The 19,637-nt window shown below is 43.6% G+C and overlaps 1 protein-coding gene across 1 annotated transcript in view; it reads right to left on the bottom strand.

Annotated features, from left to right (window-relative positions):
* LOC132871740 (E3 ubiquitin-protein ligase RNF126-like) overlaps positions 1–19,637 on the bottom strand; it is a 57,691-nt gene that overhangs the window by 23,527 nt on the left and 14,527 nt on the right. Inside the window, exons 2-7 of the mRNA XM_060906205.1 lie at positions 12,402–12,460; positions 10,640–10,700; positions 5,161–5,396; positions 2,548–2,616; positions 2,394–2,463; positions 2,111–2,204 (exon numbers count right to left, since the gene is read on the bottom strand). Of these exons, the coding sequence (XP_060762188.1) occupies positions 2,111–2,204; positions 2,394–2,463; positions 2,548–2,616; positions 5,161–5,396; positions 10,640–10,700; positions 12,402–12,460 (589 nt within the window). The remainder of the gene's footprint in view (positions 1–2,110; positions 2,205–2,393; positions 2,464–2,547; positions 2,617–5,160; positions 5,397–10,639; positions 10,701–12,401; positions 12,461–19,637) is intronic.

Genomic DNA, 19,637 nt, shown 5'->3' with positions numbered 1-19,637 from the left:
CTAATTTTATTTATATATATATATATATATATATTATATATATATATATATATATATATATATATATATATATATAAAATTTATAATAATAATACTAATAATGACAAACTGAACACCTGTCGCATCAACAACAAACTGGTAAGTTAGGAGGAAGGTTCTTTCGCTGACGTCATATAGCTCCTCCTCCTCTTTTGTCTCCTGGGTGCTGCAGCCCCATCAAATTTGCGTCAAATAGCCGCGTTTTTTATCATAACTTGTAAAATAGGCGCCTTCGTGAATTAATATATGGATCATCGGGAATTACTTTTTATGTTATAAAACATCGCCAAAGATGTCAAAAACGTGTCATCAGCACTTTAAAGTCTTATTATTTGTTTTTAAAGCACTCAGTGGGCTGGCCCCAGCCTACATCAATGACCTTTTACAGCCCCACTCAGTCCGAAGGTCTCTAAGGCTACGTTCACACTGCAGGCTGAAGTGACTCAAATCCGATCTTTTCGCCCACATGTGACCTGTATCCGATCTTTTATTGACAATATGAACGACACAGATCCGATTTTTTCAAATCCGACCCAGGCCGTTTGGATATGTGGTCCTAATTCCGATTCCTATCCGCTCTTTTCATATGCGACTTCAGTCTGAACCGCCAGGTCGCATTCATCCGACTTACACGTCATCAACAAGCCACAAACGTCACTATTCTGCGCTGAAGTAGGCGGCGGGTCTCTCAAAAAAAGTTACAACAACATGGCGCATAATCACGGGCGCAGATAGAGGGTGGGACGAGTCCCACCCAGATTTAAATTCACCTCGTTCGGTCCCCCCCACTTATAGGGAGGAAAAAACGTCTATGCTGTCTTTCTTTGCATAAGGCAAACCTCACGGAAAAATCAAAAGACTAATTACCATTCGGTTTATTGAGGTGCACAGCAGTGTATACATAGTTGCAACAACTCACATAAAACAAAGACTGATATTCAGTTGGTTGAGCTGCGCAGACTGCACAGGTTGCGGGCTCGAGCTTGGTTGCTATGGTTACTAACAAGTTTGACAGGCATATCGGGGTTGGGGTTGGTTTGCTGGCAGCTTTGTCCCCCCCAGTTTTTTGTCCCCCCCAGTTCAAAAAACGTATCTGCGCCCCTGCGCATGACATCAATGCGAGGGACGCTTCGGGCTGTGAAGGTTCTGAATCTTCTCAATGGAAGGACGCAGAGGTTAGGGAGCTGATTTCCATTTGGGGGGATACAGCTATTCAAGCTAGATTGGATGGGTCATACCGCAACCGGGCGGTTTTACTTCCGTAAACACTGGCCATGCTCACTGCGTGTGACGTCGTCGTATCCTGCAGTGCGCATGCGGAACACTTTTAGGTCGCTTTTCGTTCATACTGAGGATCACATACAAGTCGCATATATTTGTTAATGTGAACGACCTCACAAAAAAAATCGGATTTCACAAAAAAATCGGAATTGAGCATTAAGCCTTGCAGTGTGAACGTAGCGCAAGATCCTCTAACACAGGGCTTCTTCATGTACCTCGCTCGCGGCTGAAGCAGAGAGGTGACAGAGCTTTTTCTGTTGCTGCTCCACGTCTCTGGAATCAGCTCCCACCGGACATCAGATCTGCTCCCTCCATCTTTGCCTTTAAATCTAGGCTAAAAACCCATCTCTACTCCTTGGCCTTTCCCGAACCATCAGCTTATTGTTGTTGTTATTATTATAGTTTTATTTTATTTATTTCTTTTTTTATTTTCTTTTTGATAATTTGTCTTTTAATACTGACTCTGTACAGCACTTTGGTCAGTGTATGCTGTGTTTAAATGTGCTATACAAATTAAACTTACTTACTGTACATACACTAGAATACACTTGCGTTCCCTCGACGTGCTTGTGTTCCCACTGAGCGAGTGCTTTACCTCACAGGGAAATCTCATGAAAACAGGATCAGCGGTGACCAACCAAACCAGCTGTTTTCACATTCACGGTTTATCACACAATCAAAATCATGAGCGGCGGTTAAACGAGTAGCAAAAAACTAGTCAGATGTTTCTCCAGTCCATATCCTTCCACAATGCAGCAGTAATAAACACGCACCACGGGCAGCGACTCACCCACATGCTCCTCTGTGATCTGAACTGTCGGGAGGTTTTTGATCATTTCTTGGTCTGCAGGAGGTGGACCCGTATTTCCCAACCGATTTAATAACTGTAGGAAGAAGAAGAAAAAAAAAATTCAAAGCCCAACAGTATATTTTGCAAATTTGGTTTGACGAATTACATCAGCTTTGCATTTTTTTTTTTTTTTAAACATGAGAGACTACTTGCGACTTCTGTTTTCAGAAAATAGCAGCAATTTTCATAATAAAAGAATGATGGAAACCCGTCAGGTGTATACCTGTGTTATAATGGCATCTAATTCACCTCCATTCCATGCATAGTCCATTGGATTTGAATGTAGCATTTCCCTAAAAAATAAAAAAAAAAAGTGATCAGACCATGTGACAGTTGAAATAAATCAATTAATAAGTGTAAATTCCGTATTATCATACCATGGCACCATTCCCACGTTTGGCAGAGCTGTTGACGCAATGACTCCATTTATTAACTGCTGAATTATTCTGTTGAAACAGAAACAAATCCTTACACTGTATTTGTGACAGAGACATGGTTCCTAAACCGCATAATAGTAAATTAAAATCATTTTAAAACAAGGTCTAAAGCGATTTTGTTAGACTACGTTCAGACTGCACCCTGAAACGACCCATATCCGATTTTTTTGCCCATATGCGACCTGTATCCGATTTGTTATTGACAATCTCAACGACACAGATCCGATTTTTTCACATGCGACCCAGGCCGCTTGTATATGTGGTCCTAATTCCGATGCATATCCGTTATTTTCACATGCGACTGCAGTCTGACCGGACAGGTCGCATTCATGCGACCTACACATCATCAACAAGAGACAAACGTCACTATTCTGCGTTGGCTAATCCCGCCTCTTTGGTGGAAAACAACAACATTTGTACAGTTTTCAGAATTTAAATAGACTTTTATAGAATTGATCAAGCTAATGGTGGATTTGGTAGGGACCTGGATGTTGATCTGTTAGCCTGATTAAATAAAACAGTTTCTATAACTGATTTATAACTTAAACCATCCTGTATTACAAGATTATAAGATTGTTCTGGAAATTTCCAGTAATATGACACCTTCGGTCTCATTAGTCTGCTGCCCACAATCAGATTATTGTGCGAGTTCCGCCGCCGCCACAAAAACCACATCGCCAGGTCTCGCCTCATCTCCATAGCAAACTGCACTGGTGTCCTTGAGCCAGCGCTGAGAGAAGTTGCAGAATTCAGCTGGCTATAAACAATCTAAATAAATATTTATAAAAATGTAGAAAAAGTTTATTAATATGACGAAATAAATATGTGCAAATTATTAAGCCTGAATTAAGAGTTTGGTAATACAGCGGCCGTATCCCAAATGACTGCCTACTGAAGCTCGAGTGCACTATGGCTACGTTCACACTGCAGGCTGAAGTGACTCAAATCCGATCTTTTCGCCCATATGTGACCTGTATCCGATCTTTTATTGACAATATGAACGACACGGATCCGATTTTTTCAAATCCGACCCAGGCCGTTTGGATACGTGGTCCTAATTCCGATTCCTATCCGCTCTTTTCATATGCGACTTCAGTCTGAACCGCCAGGTCGCATTCATCCGACTTACACGTCATCAACAAGCCACAAACGTCACTATTCTGCGCTGAAGTAGGCGGCGGGTCTCTCAAAAAAAGTTACAACAACATGGCGCATAATCACGGGCGCAGATAGAGGGTGGGACGAGTCATATTTAAATTCACCTCATTCGGTCCCCCCCCACTTATAGGGAGGAAAAAACGTCTATGCTGTCTTTCTTTGCATAAGGCAAACCTCACGGAAAAATCAAAAGACTAATTACCATTCGGTTTATTGAGGTGCACGGCAGTGTATACATAGTTGCAACAACTCACATAAAACAAAACAAAGACTGATATTCGGTTGGTTGAGCTGCGCAGACTGCACAGGTTGTGAGCTCGAGCTTGGTTGCTATGGTTACTAACAACAAGTTTGCCAGGCATATCGGGGTTGGTTTGCTGGCAGCTTTGGCCCCCCCCCAGTTTTTTGTCCCCCCCAGTTCAAAAAACGTATCTGCGCCCCTGCGCATGACATCAATGCGAGGGACGCTTCGGGCTGTGAAGGTTCTGAATCTTCTCAATGGAAGGACGCAAAGGTTAGGGAGCTGATTTCCATTTGGGGGGATGCAGCTATTCAAGCTAGATTGGATGAGTCATACCGCAACCGGGCGGTTTTACTTCCGTAAACACTGGCCGTGCTCACTGCGTGTGACGTCGTCGTATCCTGCAGTGCGCATGCGGAACACTTTTAGGTCGCTTTTCGTTCATACTGAGGATCACATACAAGTCGCATATATTTGTTAATGTGAACGACCTCACAAAAAAATCGGATTTCACAAAAAAATCGGAATTGAGCATTAAGCCTTGCAGTGTGAACGTAGCGTATATAGAGTTTAAAAATCCATTACTTCCTAGTAACATGTAGTGCACTTATATAGAAATCAGAGAGACATTTAGGAGTCAACCCTCGTTACCAGGCTACACGTTTTCATTTCAGTTCAGAAACAAAAACACACACAAGACCTCACACTTTAAAACTAACCAGATAATTAAACAAACAAAAAAAATCATTAAACTTGAAGAGCGCGCTTTTTTTTGTTTACGTATTACGTAGATGTGCTTATTCCGTGTCAATTTGCGCATGCGGGACACTTTTGGGTCGTTTTCCGTTCATATTGGAGATCGCATACAAGTCTCATATAATTGGTAATGTGAATGGCCTAACAAAAAAATCGGATTTCACAACAAATCGGATATGGGTCGTTTCAGGTTGCAGTCTGAACGTAGTGTTAGATGTGCTGCTAAACCTCACCTTTTTCCCCTTCAGCAAATTATTTTTCTGACAGAGGGACAAAGCCCATACAGCAATCAAGTCACACTCAAACGGAAATGCACTGGCACTACATGCCAACTGTCCCATCACTGCTCTACAGTTGGCACTGCTTGGCAATAACTGCATGTTCTGTCCAGTACTCACCCCTCTAGAGTGGGCACTCCTTCGTGCCGTGTCCCTTGTCTCCGGGGAACCCATCGCCCCAGAGGTTGTCTGGCCCTGTAGCGCTGGTGTAATGGCATCTCCCCCTCGCGCTGGTTCTCAGTGTCTCGCCCTTCCTCAGATGGCATACCCATCCCGAAATCAAAAGCTTCTTCAAAGATGTCCAGAGCCAGTTGGTTGTACGGGTGTGAGAAGGTAAACAGTCTCGGGTCCACATTCTGAGAAAACGGCAAGACGGCCACTGTAGTTCACTTGCTTTTGCCCTTTTTTTTTTGCAAATCCACAGGCTCCTTTTTCCATACTAGACAGTGCATTGGGACTCATACGTAGCAATGAATTCAGCTCACCAAAACTTACCTCGTGATCACACCAACAAGTGATTTTTCAGATCATTTAAATCCAATTGCTTTATGCCGCTTGGTAGTGGGTGTTCATATCACTAGTTTATTACCAGTTGCCATGGTCTTACTGATAACAGTAAGCCAGCACGATAGCCACAATGTAAGTGCAATATCTCCACAAACTAGCCACAAAACCACCCATTTATCTCCAAATTAAATGTCTTCCCACTAAAAAGAAACATTTTATTAGTGGTGCAGATGACCATAACAGTTGTGCATTTTGTGATAAAAGCATAAAATTTGGTACACACGTAGCCAAAGGCGTTCCAATAAATAAATGAAAAATAAGGCTATTGCGGCATCACCAATTTTCAACATGTCTCCCATGGCAACCGTTTTTCAAAATGGCCACCAGTGGTTGCCAGTGACCGCTGTGTTCTTAATTTTCTATTAGGGAAGGATATTTAATTATATTGACGGCATAATTATTTCAATTTTTCTACCATACATAGTTCTTGAGAACTGCCATTTGGATTATACTGCACAATTTTCAAGATGGCGGCCATGATCAGGATGAAAATTGTAATTTGAATAAACTTGCCTAGATTATTCTGATATGGATGATGTGTCAAACGATACTTATTTTGCAATTCAGAATTTGAATTAAGAGATTCAGAATTGCTCAGAAGCTACAATTCAACACTCAAAATAACTGATAAACAATAACTGCCCAAACCCAGGGTCGATCACAGGAAAGTCTATTCAGCACTCCCCTTCAGAGTAACCGAGGGCTGTGCAGTCTAATGCAGCTTTTTTGCACTTGCACTGCCTAACACAACTCTTCTTACATTTGCAGGAGATAAGTTCATGGCTGGACTGGGCTGCATCTGGTAGGCATGTCCAGAAGGGTTCATAGTGCCCTTCAGAGGTCTTTGACCAGCCCCATCTACATGGTGAAGTTAGTTCTGGTGTGGACACCAACATCTGACCCCACACATGGCCTGCTTGGTACACTGCTCTCATAACATGCTGATCAAAGGCAACCTTTGTTGGAGGGACTGATGGCACATTGTGCCTCTTCGCAAACGTCTTCCTCCTTGCCTAATCTATTTCTTTGCATGTGCTGGTTCAGTCATACAGCAGGATAATAAACCTCTCGATCGTGGCCATTACCTCTTGTGGTGAGTCATCTGGGGCAGAAGACCATTCCAACTAGGCATGTGTTAATGCTCAGGAAAAACAGCCCATACAGTCTTCTTCCCATGGCCAACAAAGCTTGATACAGTGTCACAGCCTGTCAATGCATGGAACATGGGAAACGTACATGCCTTCTCAGGTCCTAACCTTGCTGCAATTTCATGGGCTGCTCGGTATCAAAAAGACTTTCCTGTTCCAAATGCCAACCAAAGCTCATCTGACTGTAGACCCTGAGCCACTGCCATAGCCAGCACCACATCATCAGCATCCACAATCTGAATCACGATTTTCCGATGGCCATTTCTTGCTGCCATAACATGCGACTATCAGCTTCCTCATATGTACATGAAGCAATTGCAGACAATTCTGGAAGTGGTGGTTTGCTGAGGACTTCTACATCTGTGACAACAAGCTGCTTCTCTTCCTGCACAAACCATCTGACCAGAGCATCTGAGAGTAAGGTGAACACCTCAGTCTTCTTGCAGTCAACTTTCTGCACCCCTTTCCCACACTTTGCTCTTGTAACAACTTTCCAAGACTCAGACAAATAGCAGTCCCACACCAGATCAAGCCTGGACACACTTTGAAGTTTCCTGTTCAGATATGGAATGAAGATCACTTGGGCATACTCAAAGGTCTTTACAGAAGTTGGTTTCAGCATCTGGGTGATGGCTTCCCCAACTACAATAGTGCAGGTAACACTGGGGCGGTCAGAGTGTGCACTATGAACATTTTCCAGGTATGAAAGATGATCATTCTTCTGCCTCAGACGGAGACCTCAACCATCACACAGTGCTGGGGGATATGGCTGGTTCTCATGTCGAAAGAACTCATGAAGGTTTCCATCTCTGGTCTGGTAAGCAAAGTACAACCTTGAAAACAGCTCTATGTCTTGCTTGAGAGAGACCAATTAGTCTGCTTGTTTTTTGATATTCGGGTGTTTCACGGCTTTGCAGATTGGATCAAGTGAACGCTTAATCATGGCCACAAATTGAGCGTTTTCCTGAAACAGTGGAAGGACAGCAGTGGAACATGTGGCATGAATTCCTGGTGGTTGTCAGCTAGCATGGAAGGCAGTCCAAGAGGTATTCAATGCATCATCTGCAATAGCTTTGTTTTCAACAACCCCCCTTGCATTATTCAACCACTGGTACTTTTCCTTGATGTGCCAGCTGAAGCAATTTCTAATCCTGGTTTCTGGTACCTGCAACACCTTGATATTGCAAGTAAGGGGGCAACCTCTGTAGTATTCTGGCAAGCAGTCAGTGGTTTTGGAGCATTCTCCACTGGCCCACCCAGCACAGGAAGGCTTCAGTCACCCTGTTCACCAACGAATGATGGAGCAGAGAGATTACTGTGCCATGGAAAGAATTCCTAGCTGTTGCTGAACTGGGTTTATCAATACTGTCAACAGGAACAGTGGTAAACACATGATTGTGAAATTATAGACATAACACTTATTCTATTTGAAATTGCTGGCAAACATTGTTTCCCCATCTGAGCTAATAGCTGAAGAACATGATCATAGGATATGCTCAAACCCAGGTGTGCCATTCTCTCTAAAAGTTCCCTTTTGGGTGTGTGGGCATGCAGCATCAATCCTATGTATAAAGGAACTGGTGTTTCCTGTGAAGTACTGCGTCTGAGAAAAGCTGCTGTCCCTGGTGCCTGCTCATGCTTGACGCTGTTGAATTTTAGCAACTGAGCAATTACAAGAGCTGCAGGAGATGATGCTTCTGCCATCTGGTCTTTTATGCTGGGTCCCTCGAAGACCATGTTCACTCAGGCAAGCAACAGTTGTGGCACAGATTCCTCTTGGTATCTTTCAAGGAAACCATTAAATGGTTTGGCCTCACCAAATATCTGACATTGGACAATCTGTGCAGCACGTGCAATGTGCACAGCATCTTCGTTGCTGTCCTGCTCACAGGCTTTGGCAAGAGCAGTGCCAACATCTTCAAAGGCCATCAGGACATCTCTAACCTTGCTGTACGATTGCATATCAGGGAACTCAGCAAGAAGCCCCTCCTTCAGTCGTGGAGCGTGAACTCTTAACCTCTACTCCACGCTGTTCCAATTGCGACTTGTAGAGCAGGGCAAGTTCAGACAGCTTGAAGACTGGTGCAGTCTCCTCATCTTGCCTTGTCTCTTCAATGTAAAGGACCAGCTCAGCAGACACGATATCAGAGGCTTATGCTGCCCGTCCCTGACCATTATCATGAAGACCTTCAAGGTTGACCTTTTACACAATTCTAGAGACCCATTAGGCATCTGGTGTGATATTTTGTTTTGAGGGCCACCACATCCCCGGCGCCAAGTCGCCATAGTAGTTCCGGGTCTTGAAGAAGGGTTGCACTAATGCGTACCCTTTTGTCCAACTGAAGTTTTGTAATGACATGGAGGCCATCATGGTCAGCAGGCTGTCTGCAAAAGAAGCAGGTGTCTTGCCTCATTTCAGAAATCCTTGATGATTGGGACCTTGCGCGCTTGTATTCTGTCTGTGGGTCAGGACTTTCACTGCCTGTTCCCGGAGCTCGTTTTTGCGCTTGGTTCCATTATACTTCAGCCTGCATATATGATGGTATTGAGCCTTGTTCGGAACCATGGCTGCTTCAATAGCTTGACCCTCATCCAGTCTTTCAAGTGTGATGGTTGAAGGGAGCTGGCCAAGCTCAGCGCACTGAATCACGTGCTCTGCAAGTGAATTGTATCCACTCCCTTTGTAGCTTGGACTGCAAAGGACAGGTCAACGTCTCTGCCTTTTGTTCTTGGCATATAATACAGAGCTTCCAGTCAGTTCTGGCTGTGCAAGAAGTTGATGGTCCTTGACCATCAAGTTCCACAAATTTCAAGATTTTTGACATTTTATTTTACAATTTCTTGAAGTAAAGGCCAAGGGATTATCCTTTTACCACCTTTTACTTTAGAGAAACACATTCAGGTATGGGATACAAGTAGGTTCGGATGTGAAAATTGACCTGTGTGTAGATGTGAGGCTAACATAAGATAGCATTTAAAATTTAAGTTACACTACTCCTAAATTATCACTACAAGCAGACCCAAAAAATATGGCTTTAAAGCAGAGTGTATTTAGCTGACGCTGAACCCCATGCTGAGTTTCACACCAGCGGTGTCACCAGTGTGCCCTGGCTGTGTTTCGACATCCACTCTATTACATTTTACACAGAAAATGATGACCACTGATCAATAGATAGAGCTAATTATGTCCTAAATATCATTAGCTATCCATCCCTGATAAGAAAACTGATCAGAAAACAGCCATCACTGACGAACAATGGCAGACATTTTGAAAAATGGCTGGTATGGGTGACACTGAAAATTGGTGAGGGCTCGATATCCAAATTTTTTGAGAATACCTTTGCCTGTGTGTACCAAATTTTATGCTTTTATCACAAAATGCACAACTGGATGGAAAGTTCGCTAAAATGCTCGATGCAACACATCATCTACTTGTGTCAAATGAGCAGCGTTTTGCTTTTCACAACAAAAACACTGAAACAGACGAAGAGCAACAACGTGGAAAAAAGAGAGTGAAAACATTAAAATAAAATACACTGAACTACAGAATTCTTCCTTTTTATTTTCATTTAATGAGCGGAAGAGTCACCTGATATTCCTGAAAAGTATCATTTGCCATGTCTGCTGTAATAACAGTTTTGAAAGGAAGTGGAATTTTACGTGGCAGGGTATACAGTGAAACATCCTCGTGCAGTGACACTAAATATAAGCACTTATGAAACACTGCTCGACTTGTGTCACTGGACGTGGGGTTATGGGGGGACACACACACACACACACACACACACACCTAAACTAGAACAAAAAGCATAATTAAAATTCTGTTTCGTCATATTCCAGTTGGGTAACGAGCACAAGCTGTAACTGCTCCAAACTTCACTCACCTCAAATGGATGACGGTTCTGACCACCGGTGGACGATGTGGATGTGGACCCAGTCTCTGTCCTGCAGAGAGAAACAACCCACTTAAAAACTAATGTAAATGGGTTGATCTGTGATTTGGGAGCATAGGCTTAGCTAGCGAGCAATGCAGCCATGTTTTCCACGGCCAGTTCTCAAAAAACACGGCCATAAACCCCCAAACACGGCCGATAAATTTTATACTAACCCGTGTTCAGCCAAATTTTGTGAAATTGCGTCGTTTTCTGAAATAATTTTGTGCATTCCTGTGGACATTTTTGTCGACAATCAGAGGTTTCCTGGGGCGTGCCCGGCACGCGTGCTTTCCAGATATGGACGTTAAATCAAGAAAATCAAATTCACTGCCAAAAATTTAGCACTCTTATTGGTCAGACTTCGAAACGAGGCTTGAATGGAAGCAAAATCCTACAAGTTTTGAAAGATTCGCCGGCGAAGCCCGGCAGGTTTAGAATGAGTAGGTTATGTATTTAGATAAATATCTTCGCGAGTTTATCATACAAGCATGATAAACATACTGACAGAAACTTTATACTTTCCTATCTGCCCACTGCCAAATAATATTACAGTTTTTAAATGGCCTAAATCAGATGAAATAAAACTTGCCACCTTACTCAGTCACACCAGAGTCAGAGCGCTGAGCGTCCACTTACGCATTCATAAAAGACCGTTCCCATGGTAACGGCATGATAATCACTTTCACTCTTTGGGTTTCGCGGTGGGAACGCCCACCGCAAACAGGATAAAATCTATCAAAGTTCAGGTTATTTGGAGAGATTGATTTTTTTTAAACGTCACCACCAAGTACCTATGTACTACAATATACACATGTAGGTTTTTGTGACATCTATATTAGTTACGTTATAATCTAGATGAAATATTGGGTCGTGAAAAACACTAATCCTCTGATCAAAAACTAAATTTCAAAGTAACAATGAGTATTCTGTCTGTGAAAGACGTACTGTGCTGCTTTTGATTAATATTCAAATACAGCAAGATTGTGTCCATGCAGAAGGTAGAGGGTTTGACTAAGACTTTCAAATTTTCGAGTCTCTGGACCCCATGGTCTTTCAAAAATGGAGTCCTTTATGATTTTGTAGAGTATTTTCCCAATGGGGACTGCTTTAAGTCCAACCCTGCATTGCTAAGAAACGTTTTAATAGAAGAAACCATTGGGAAAGCAAAGTTCTGCCAAGAGACCACGGGAGACTGATGCAGACCCTCAGCCTCCTGCAAAGAAAAAATGTGTTAAATGCCTAATAAAATGTAATTCACACTTAAAATTAATGCTTTCACTTCTTTCTAAGGCTTCAGAATTGCAGCTCCAGAAGTCACCAGACTGCACACAAAAAGATGAAATTTTCAAAACTTTCCTGGAGGAGACCCCCCGGACCTCTGGTGCGTGCCCAAGTTACACTCCTGACTTTGAGAAAAACACTCCCAACCTTCCCAATCCTGGCTAAGCCTCCGTTTGGGAGGACTGGTGAAAAGTCCTGCAGAAGGGGGAAGAATTGGTCAAATGTTCTGATGGAGTGGGTGTGGGATCAGGGAAACGTTCTGATGGAGTGGGTGGGATTGGTCTACTGTATGTGCATCTTTCATAGGAACATTCAAGTAAACTATGCACAGAAAACAATGGCAGGATTTTGGTCTTCTCCTGGCAAACAGTGGAGAAAACATGAACAAAAAAAATAATCCACAGCTCATTCATTAGGCAGGAGAACATACCTTCTCTCCTCTGGTAATTCCTCGATGAAGCCAGACCCGCACCGCGGACAGGCGTAATCCTGAACAAATTAGAAAACACAGCGTGTGAAATTACTCTGGTCAAACAGCTTCGTTCATGAGGTTTCGGTCAGCTGCAGCAGACAAAAGAAATTTGCTGAAAACATCCAACATGTGACTTTCCCCACACAGACACGTGTTCAGCTTGGACCAAAAAACACCCCACAACCGACCAACCCCCAAAGTTCCTACCCGGAGACCAAACAAAACCCTGATTTAACTAATGTTAACTTTAACCAAGTTTAACTTTAAACGGATCCTCCAGCGGATTTATGCTCAAACTTATTTGACGTAAACGTAGTCGCAGATTTCAAAAATCAAACTTTCATTTTCGGAGACCAAGGACCCGTTTACACGAGGACGCTGTCGGGTAAAAACGACTAAATATTTTATCGGAAGTGCCTTTCGTCTACACGGGGACGGCATTTCCGAGGCTGAAAAACGGAAAAAATTGAAAACGCCTTCCAGAGTGGATAAGTTAAAAACAGCCCCCGTTGCATATCCGTCTAAACTACCCAATACACGAAACTCTGCTCGGATCTGCTCACGTCAGGTATGCGTTTACGTCATACATGTGTCATATACTGTACATGCCAGCCCGGGAAGTAAGAAAAAAAGTAAGAGCATGTCTGATTAGGCCCCAGTCACACCGCCCGAACTTTGCTGGAGCGTTCCTGAAGCGGTGAAAAATAATTCATCACCGCTCGTAACCGTTCACCACCGTTTAACAAAAGTTGGCCCCCGTTAAAGCAACGCCGTATACGCTCGGCCACCGCTGATGTTTCTCGAGGGGCCCTCCTACCGCTCCGAAAGTTTTGAGCTGCACAAAATCTTGCGAGCGGTGAGGAGGGGGCAATTTTCCGCCCCGGCAAAGTTCGCCCCCGCTCCACCAACGCCCAGTCAAAGTTTGGCACCGCTAGACGCAAGTTCGTGGACGCTTGGGTCCGCTAGGCCAACGCAGAAATCTTGAACGCTGGACCACCGCTGCTTCGCCAGCATTGCCCGGGCGGCGATTAAACGTTGCACAAACTTCGGTGGAGCGGTTGTAAGCGTTTTACGAGCGGACACGGGGTTGCTGGAACGGTGGTGTCGGGCGTTGAAGCAGCTATCCATGGCGGCGATGAACTTTGGTTTGGCGTTGGTATAGAGGTGTCGGAGCGGGACCAGAATTTGGCTATAAATACGGGGAGAAATGGACCAGGAGCTCATTTGGAATCGAGCTGCCGTTGAGTTCAAACCTCATCTATATCGAATTTGCTCAAAGTAACAGTAAAACTGTATCACCATGGATGCTGACAGACTTGCTATGATTGGTGCTAAACCAACTTTATACCCCCGCTGAGCCAAAGCCCGCATGCGCAGAACGCCGCTATACCAACGTTCGCGTCACCACTAAACCAACGCTCGCTACCGCTAAACCAACGCTAAAGCAACGCCGGCTTCAGCGGTGCACCGCTAAGCCAACGCCCGTGTTTTCGATTTTTTTCCCATTTTGTGCGCGGTGACTAGCGTTGTCGAAATTCGGCCCCCCCTCCCTACCGTTCAAGGAACGCTCCAGCAAAGTTCGGGCGGTGTGACCGGGGCCTTACATCGATCCAATGGACCTTCAAGCTGCTCTGGCAGCTTTAATAAACGTCCAGGAGTCCTTCGAACATCTATACCGAATCTGCACATACCGTTAATGAACAGAGGCGGGTATAGTATGCGCTTACTTTTTTTTTACTTACTTTCTTACTTACCATAGCCAGAGTAGTCAAAGTTTTCGCGGCGCAGATGTGCAGATCAGACAAGACGGAAGACGTTGCGCGTACGTGCAGACATGGCGGAGGTCTTTCACAGCACCACTTAGCCACCTGGCATGCACATCCAATTGAATTCCACACATTTATGCGTCACCGTATAGACGCAGATTTCCTCCTTGAAAACGGTCGTGTAGACGCGGAAAAAAGTGAGAACGAAAACGGACTTTTGCGTTTTTGTTTCAGACCGTCCCCATGTAAAGTGGGCCCAAATAACGTTTGAGAAAAATGAATTTCTTTGAAATGCCACATACGCTTAACGTATGCAATGATGTCATGTAGTGGTCGCTGAGAGCAACTAAGCTCATGAAAAGAATTTGGAGCACGTGGTCTCATGTCTGATCCAGTTTCTGTCGGTGACACTTTGCCACAGCTGAGGAAGCACACTTTGCATTTTCTCTGTGGAAATGCAGTCTAGTTCCAGCTTGAGCTTTCTTTTCAGCATCATCGCGGCATTTACATGCTCCACAATAAGGTATACTTACTTACAAATGGATAAATTTGATAAAATACTTGTAAAACTTTAATGTAAGCAGAGAATATAAACAGCCGAGTTGCTCCAAGTGACCACTGCCTGGAGTCATCACATACAGTGGTGCTTGAATGTTTGTGAATCCTTTAGAATCTTCTATATTTCTGCATAAATACAACCTAAAACATCATCAGATTTTCACACAAGTCCTAAAAGTAGATAAAGAGAACCCAGTTAAACAAATGGAGTCAAAATTATAATACTTGGTCATTTATTTATTGAGGAAAATGATCCAATATTACATATCTGTGAGTGGCAAAAGTATGTGAACCTCTAGGATTAGCAATTAATTTGAAGGTGAAATTAGAGTCAGGTGTTTTCAATCACTGGGATGACAATCAGGTGTGAGTGGGCACCCTGTTTTATTTAAAGAACAGGGATCTATCAAAGTCTGATCTTCACAACACATGTTTGTGGAAGTGTATCATGGCACGAGCAAAGGAGATTTCTGAAGACCTGAGAAAAAGCGTTGTCGATGCTCATCAGGCTGGAAAAGGTTACAAAACCATCTCTAAAGAGTTTGGACTCCACCAATCCACAGTCAGACAGATTGTGTACAAATGGAGGAAATTCAAGACCATTATTACCCTCCCCAGGAGTGGTGGACCAACAAAGATCACTCCGAGAGCAAGGCGTGTAATAGTCTGCAAGGTCACAAAGGACCCCAGGGTAACTTCTAAGCAACTGAAGGCCTCTCTCACACTGGCTAATGTTAATGTTCATGAGTCCACCATCAGGAAAACACTGAACAACAATGGTGTGCATGGCAGGGTTGCAAGGAGAAAGCCACCGCCCTCCAAAAAGAACATTGCTGCTCATCTGCAGTTTGCTTAAGATCACGTGGACAAGCCAGAAGGCTACTGGAAAAATCTTTTGTGGACGGATGAGACCAAAATAGAACTTTTTGGTTTAAATGAGAAGCGCTATGTTTGGAGGAAGGAAAACACTGCATTCCAGCATAACAACCTTATCCCATCTGTGAAACATGGTGGTGGTAGTATCATGGTTTGGGCCTGTTTTGCTGCATCTGGGCCAGGACAGTTTGCCATCATTGATGGAACAATGAATTCTCAATTATACCAGCGAATTCTAAAGAAAAATGTCAGGACATCTGTCCATGAACTGAATCTCAAGATAAGCCGGGTCATGCAGCAAGACAACGACCCTAAGCACACAAGTCGTTCTACCAAAGAATGGTTAAAGAAGAATAAAGTTAATGTTTTGGAATGGCCAAGTCAAAGTCCTGACCTTAATCCAATCGAAATGTTGTGGAAGGACCTGAAGTGAGCAGTTCATGTGAGGAAACCCACCAACATCCCAGATTTGAAGCTGTTCTGTCCGGAGGAATGGACTAAAATTCCTCCAAGCCGGTGTGCAGGACTGATCAACAGTTACTGGAAACGTTTAGTTGCAGTTATTGCTGCACAAAGGGGTCACACCAGATACTGAAAGCAAAGGTTCGCATACTTTTGCCACTCACAGATATGCAATATTGGATCATTTTCCTCAATAAATAAATGACCAAATAAGATATTTTTGTCTCATTTGTTTAACTGGGTTCTCTTTATCTACTTTTAGGACTTGTGTGAAAATCTGATGACGTTTCAGGTCATATTTATGGAGAAATATAGAAAATTCTAAAGGGTTCACAAACTTTCAAGCACCACTGTACATCCCCACTGCAGGAAGTCCATCTGGCATTTTAAAGAAAATCCATTTTTTCGCAAACGCTATTTGGTCTCTGAAAATGAAAGTTTGATTTCTGAAATCTGTGGCTACTTTTACTTAAAATGAGCTTGAGAATAAATCCGCTGGAGGATCCCTTTAACTAATGTTTAAAACCATAAGAAGTGAAGTTTTTTTTTTTTTTTTTTTTTAAACACAGAGCAGCGAGAAGAACTTGGTATTGATCATCTCAGTTCGCTCTAGACCACCACAACATGTAGCTACTGGAAAGTTACAGGAGATCCGCACACTGAGTTCTGGAAGATCTACACAATACAAGTTCACTTTATACACGTGACATTCTCAGCCTTTATAAAAAGTAATCGAGCAACAGGACACACACACACACACACACACACACACACACTACTTTCCTGAGCTTCCAGGATCTTTACAAATAAGAAAGCTCTCACTGCATATCTGTCGGCACAAATGACGCTTAGGAACTTTCTGGAAAACCATTCGATCAGCTGCCATATTGGACCATAAAGCTGAACAGCACATTAAAAGCGATGGTCAAGCATGACAGGCGACAGTGACATTTCTCACAGCAGTGTTATCAGATCCACTGGGACGGAAAATCAGTTACTGACACTAACTAGATCCAGGCCAAGAGATAATATACACTCAATACATAACAGCGGACTGAAAGGATTTAAAGTGCATATCACGGGTAAATTCAGGAGCAAGATCAATGTAATTCTCCTATTTTAAGCCTAGGTCACAACTGGCCGTACGTGCTCCTACGGCCGGTCTACGTGCAAAAAACACAAGTAGGGCGCGCGTGTGACGTGCTGATTTTCGAGCCGTAGACTGGCCGCAGACTGGCCACAGAGGTTCTTTGTCATGTCAAACAAACTCTAAGGGCGCTTACGTTTTTTTTCAGGTTGCAAGACAAACTTACGGCCAACGTGCGTCTTTCTCCACGGACAAAAAAAAAAAAAAAAAAGCAGCGATTTGGGAAACGCCAAAAATCGCATGGCCAAAAAAATCGTACGTCCGGTTGTGACCTAGGCTTTATATTAAACTTGTCAAATATCTGTCACATTTTGTGCAATTTTTTTTTACCTTGCGCAATACCAGAAAAATTCAATTGAAAATCAAGCCATTTGATGCAAATTGGTCCGCCTCTGAAAAAACTTGTCATTTGGATTTCCCGGCAAACATTGATTTTTGTGACATCACGTGCGGGACGCCTCCTTCTGAATCCTACGTCAGCGCTGGTTTATGAGGAAACGACCTGGTGGTTTTCTGCAAAATTTCTTCAACGTTATCACGTAATTATTAAAACGGTTAACAGATGTATCGTAGGAGGGTGTAGCAACACCAATCTTGATGGGATTAGTACTCATCGTTTCCCAAAAGACCAGACAATGAGAGAGAAACGGGAGCGCTTCATACGAGGCACCCGGAAAAACTGGCAACATGCAACAGACCACAGCATCATGTGCGGGGCTCACGTCATAAAGCCCGACGACTTTGAGAACTATTTGCAGTGGGAAATGGGCTTCAAGAAGCAACTTGATCTGAAAAAAGACACAGTTCCATTTGTTAGAACGCCCAAAGCAACACCGTCTCCATTTGCGTCAGCGTCACCAAAGGAGCCAGCCGTGTTCGTCTCCCCTGACAGAAGGCGAAGTGCCGCATCCACTGAGGCCCTCGAAGCCGAGGACCAAGCAGAGCCGAGAAAAAGACCAAGAAAATCGGCAATTCACAAGTTGACTGTTGCCAGGGTAAGAAATAAGAGAGACTATACTCTAAATTAGGTGTTCCTGTGTTTGTCTCTCAGCCTGCTGGTGGATCCGCACGTGACGTCACGAATCTGGATCAATCTGGCTCCAGACTCCCTTGGGATTTTTCCAGACACGTTTTGTTATTTTATTTTTTTCTGCTGTAGACAGATGGCCTTGTGCAAAATTACCCTTCTGGATGAGTGTGTAAAGGGACATACTTTCATATTAAAAAAAAAAAAAAACACTAAATTGTAGTCTGGCTAACGCAACTTCAAAGCTCTGCGAGCATTTGGTCTGGCAAAGATATTAAGCCCAACCGTTTCCAAGAGCCCGTGGTTGACCCGCCTCCCTGAAATGCCTCAGTTTGCTACTGGTCAAAGCCAGAAAAGGCTGTGACGAAGCTTAAACCAATCACATCACTCTTTCCTCTGACGTATGTGACACGAAGGAAACTGCTTGAGTAACAGGAAGAAGGAGGAGCTGAAGAGGAAGAGGACGATAATAGCGCGATCAAAGGCGAGACGACCACAACGATAGGATTCTCGCTGAGCCCCATTGATTTGGCTACCAGCGGGACTAACTGGTAGATTAAACTCTTACCGAAGCCGGTCGGGAGCAAGGCGAAAACGTCCTTCCTTTCAATAAATCCCTCCAGGGCTGCTCTTTGCTCCGTTTTCAATGAGAACTTCCCGTTGAATGCTTTCAATACAGCATCTACCGCTGTGTCAAAGGCTTGCCGCTGCTCCATGTTCGTAATGTTTCTAGTGAATGAAGCGCTTCCGGCATAGATTCTGTAAACAATCTATGGCTTCCGGTCGCAGTTCTACTACGTCACTGCCTTGAACACGCCTCTACCCAGGGCCGTTGGAGATGCTCAAAGTTGATTGGCTCCCGATTTTTCGGGAGCTTGGAAGAGCTGGAGATAGCTTGCCTTGCCAGACTAAGCTTGCAACAGGCCCTCGTGTTGCGTCACACTTAGGATGGGCGGGCCCAGGCTACCTAAATTGGTCCAGGATATGCCCTTTAAGAACCAGACTGACAGTATAATAGGCATAATAAATGTAAGCAAGAAGACTTGCACAAATACAGACAAACACACTGATTAACTCTGATACTTAAAGAGGAACTGAAGTCATTTTTAAACTTGCTTCATTTCTTAATTAACGTGTTATTCAATTACGTTTTTGGTTTTAGTGACTCATACTGGCAACTAATTGCAATTAAATATTATACTTATCGGCCTGTTCGGTTCTTAGCCATGCTGAATTTAGTTCGTTTGGTCCACGCCAGGCGTCTCTGATCTGCGCGACCTTCACAAGACTTCGAAACGTCAAGTGTCAGCCAGGTGTCAGTGCCGCCATTTTGAAAACTGTTTTCCAAACGAAATATT

The sequence above is a fragment of the Neoarius graeffei genome, chromosome 23, assembly GCF_027579695.1.
Source record: "Neoarius graeffei isolate fNeoGra1 chromosome 23, fNeoGra1.pri, whole genome shotgun sequence".
NCBI classification, from domain to species: Eukaryota; Metazoa; Chordata; class Actinopteri; order Siluriformes; family Ariidae; genus Neoarius; species Neoarius graeffei.
Note: the sequence above shows the minus strand (reverse complement) of the source record. Positions and strands in the feature narration are given on the sequence as shown.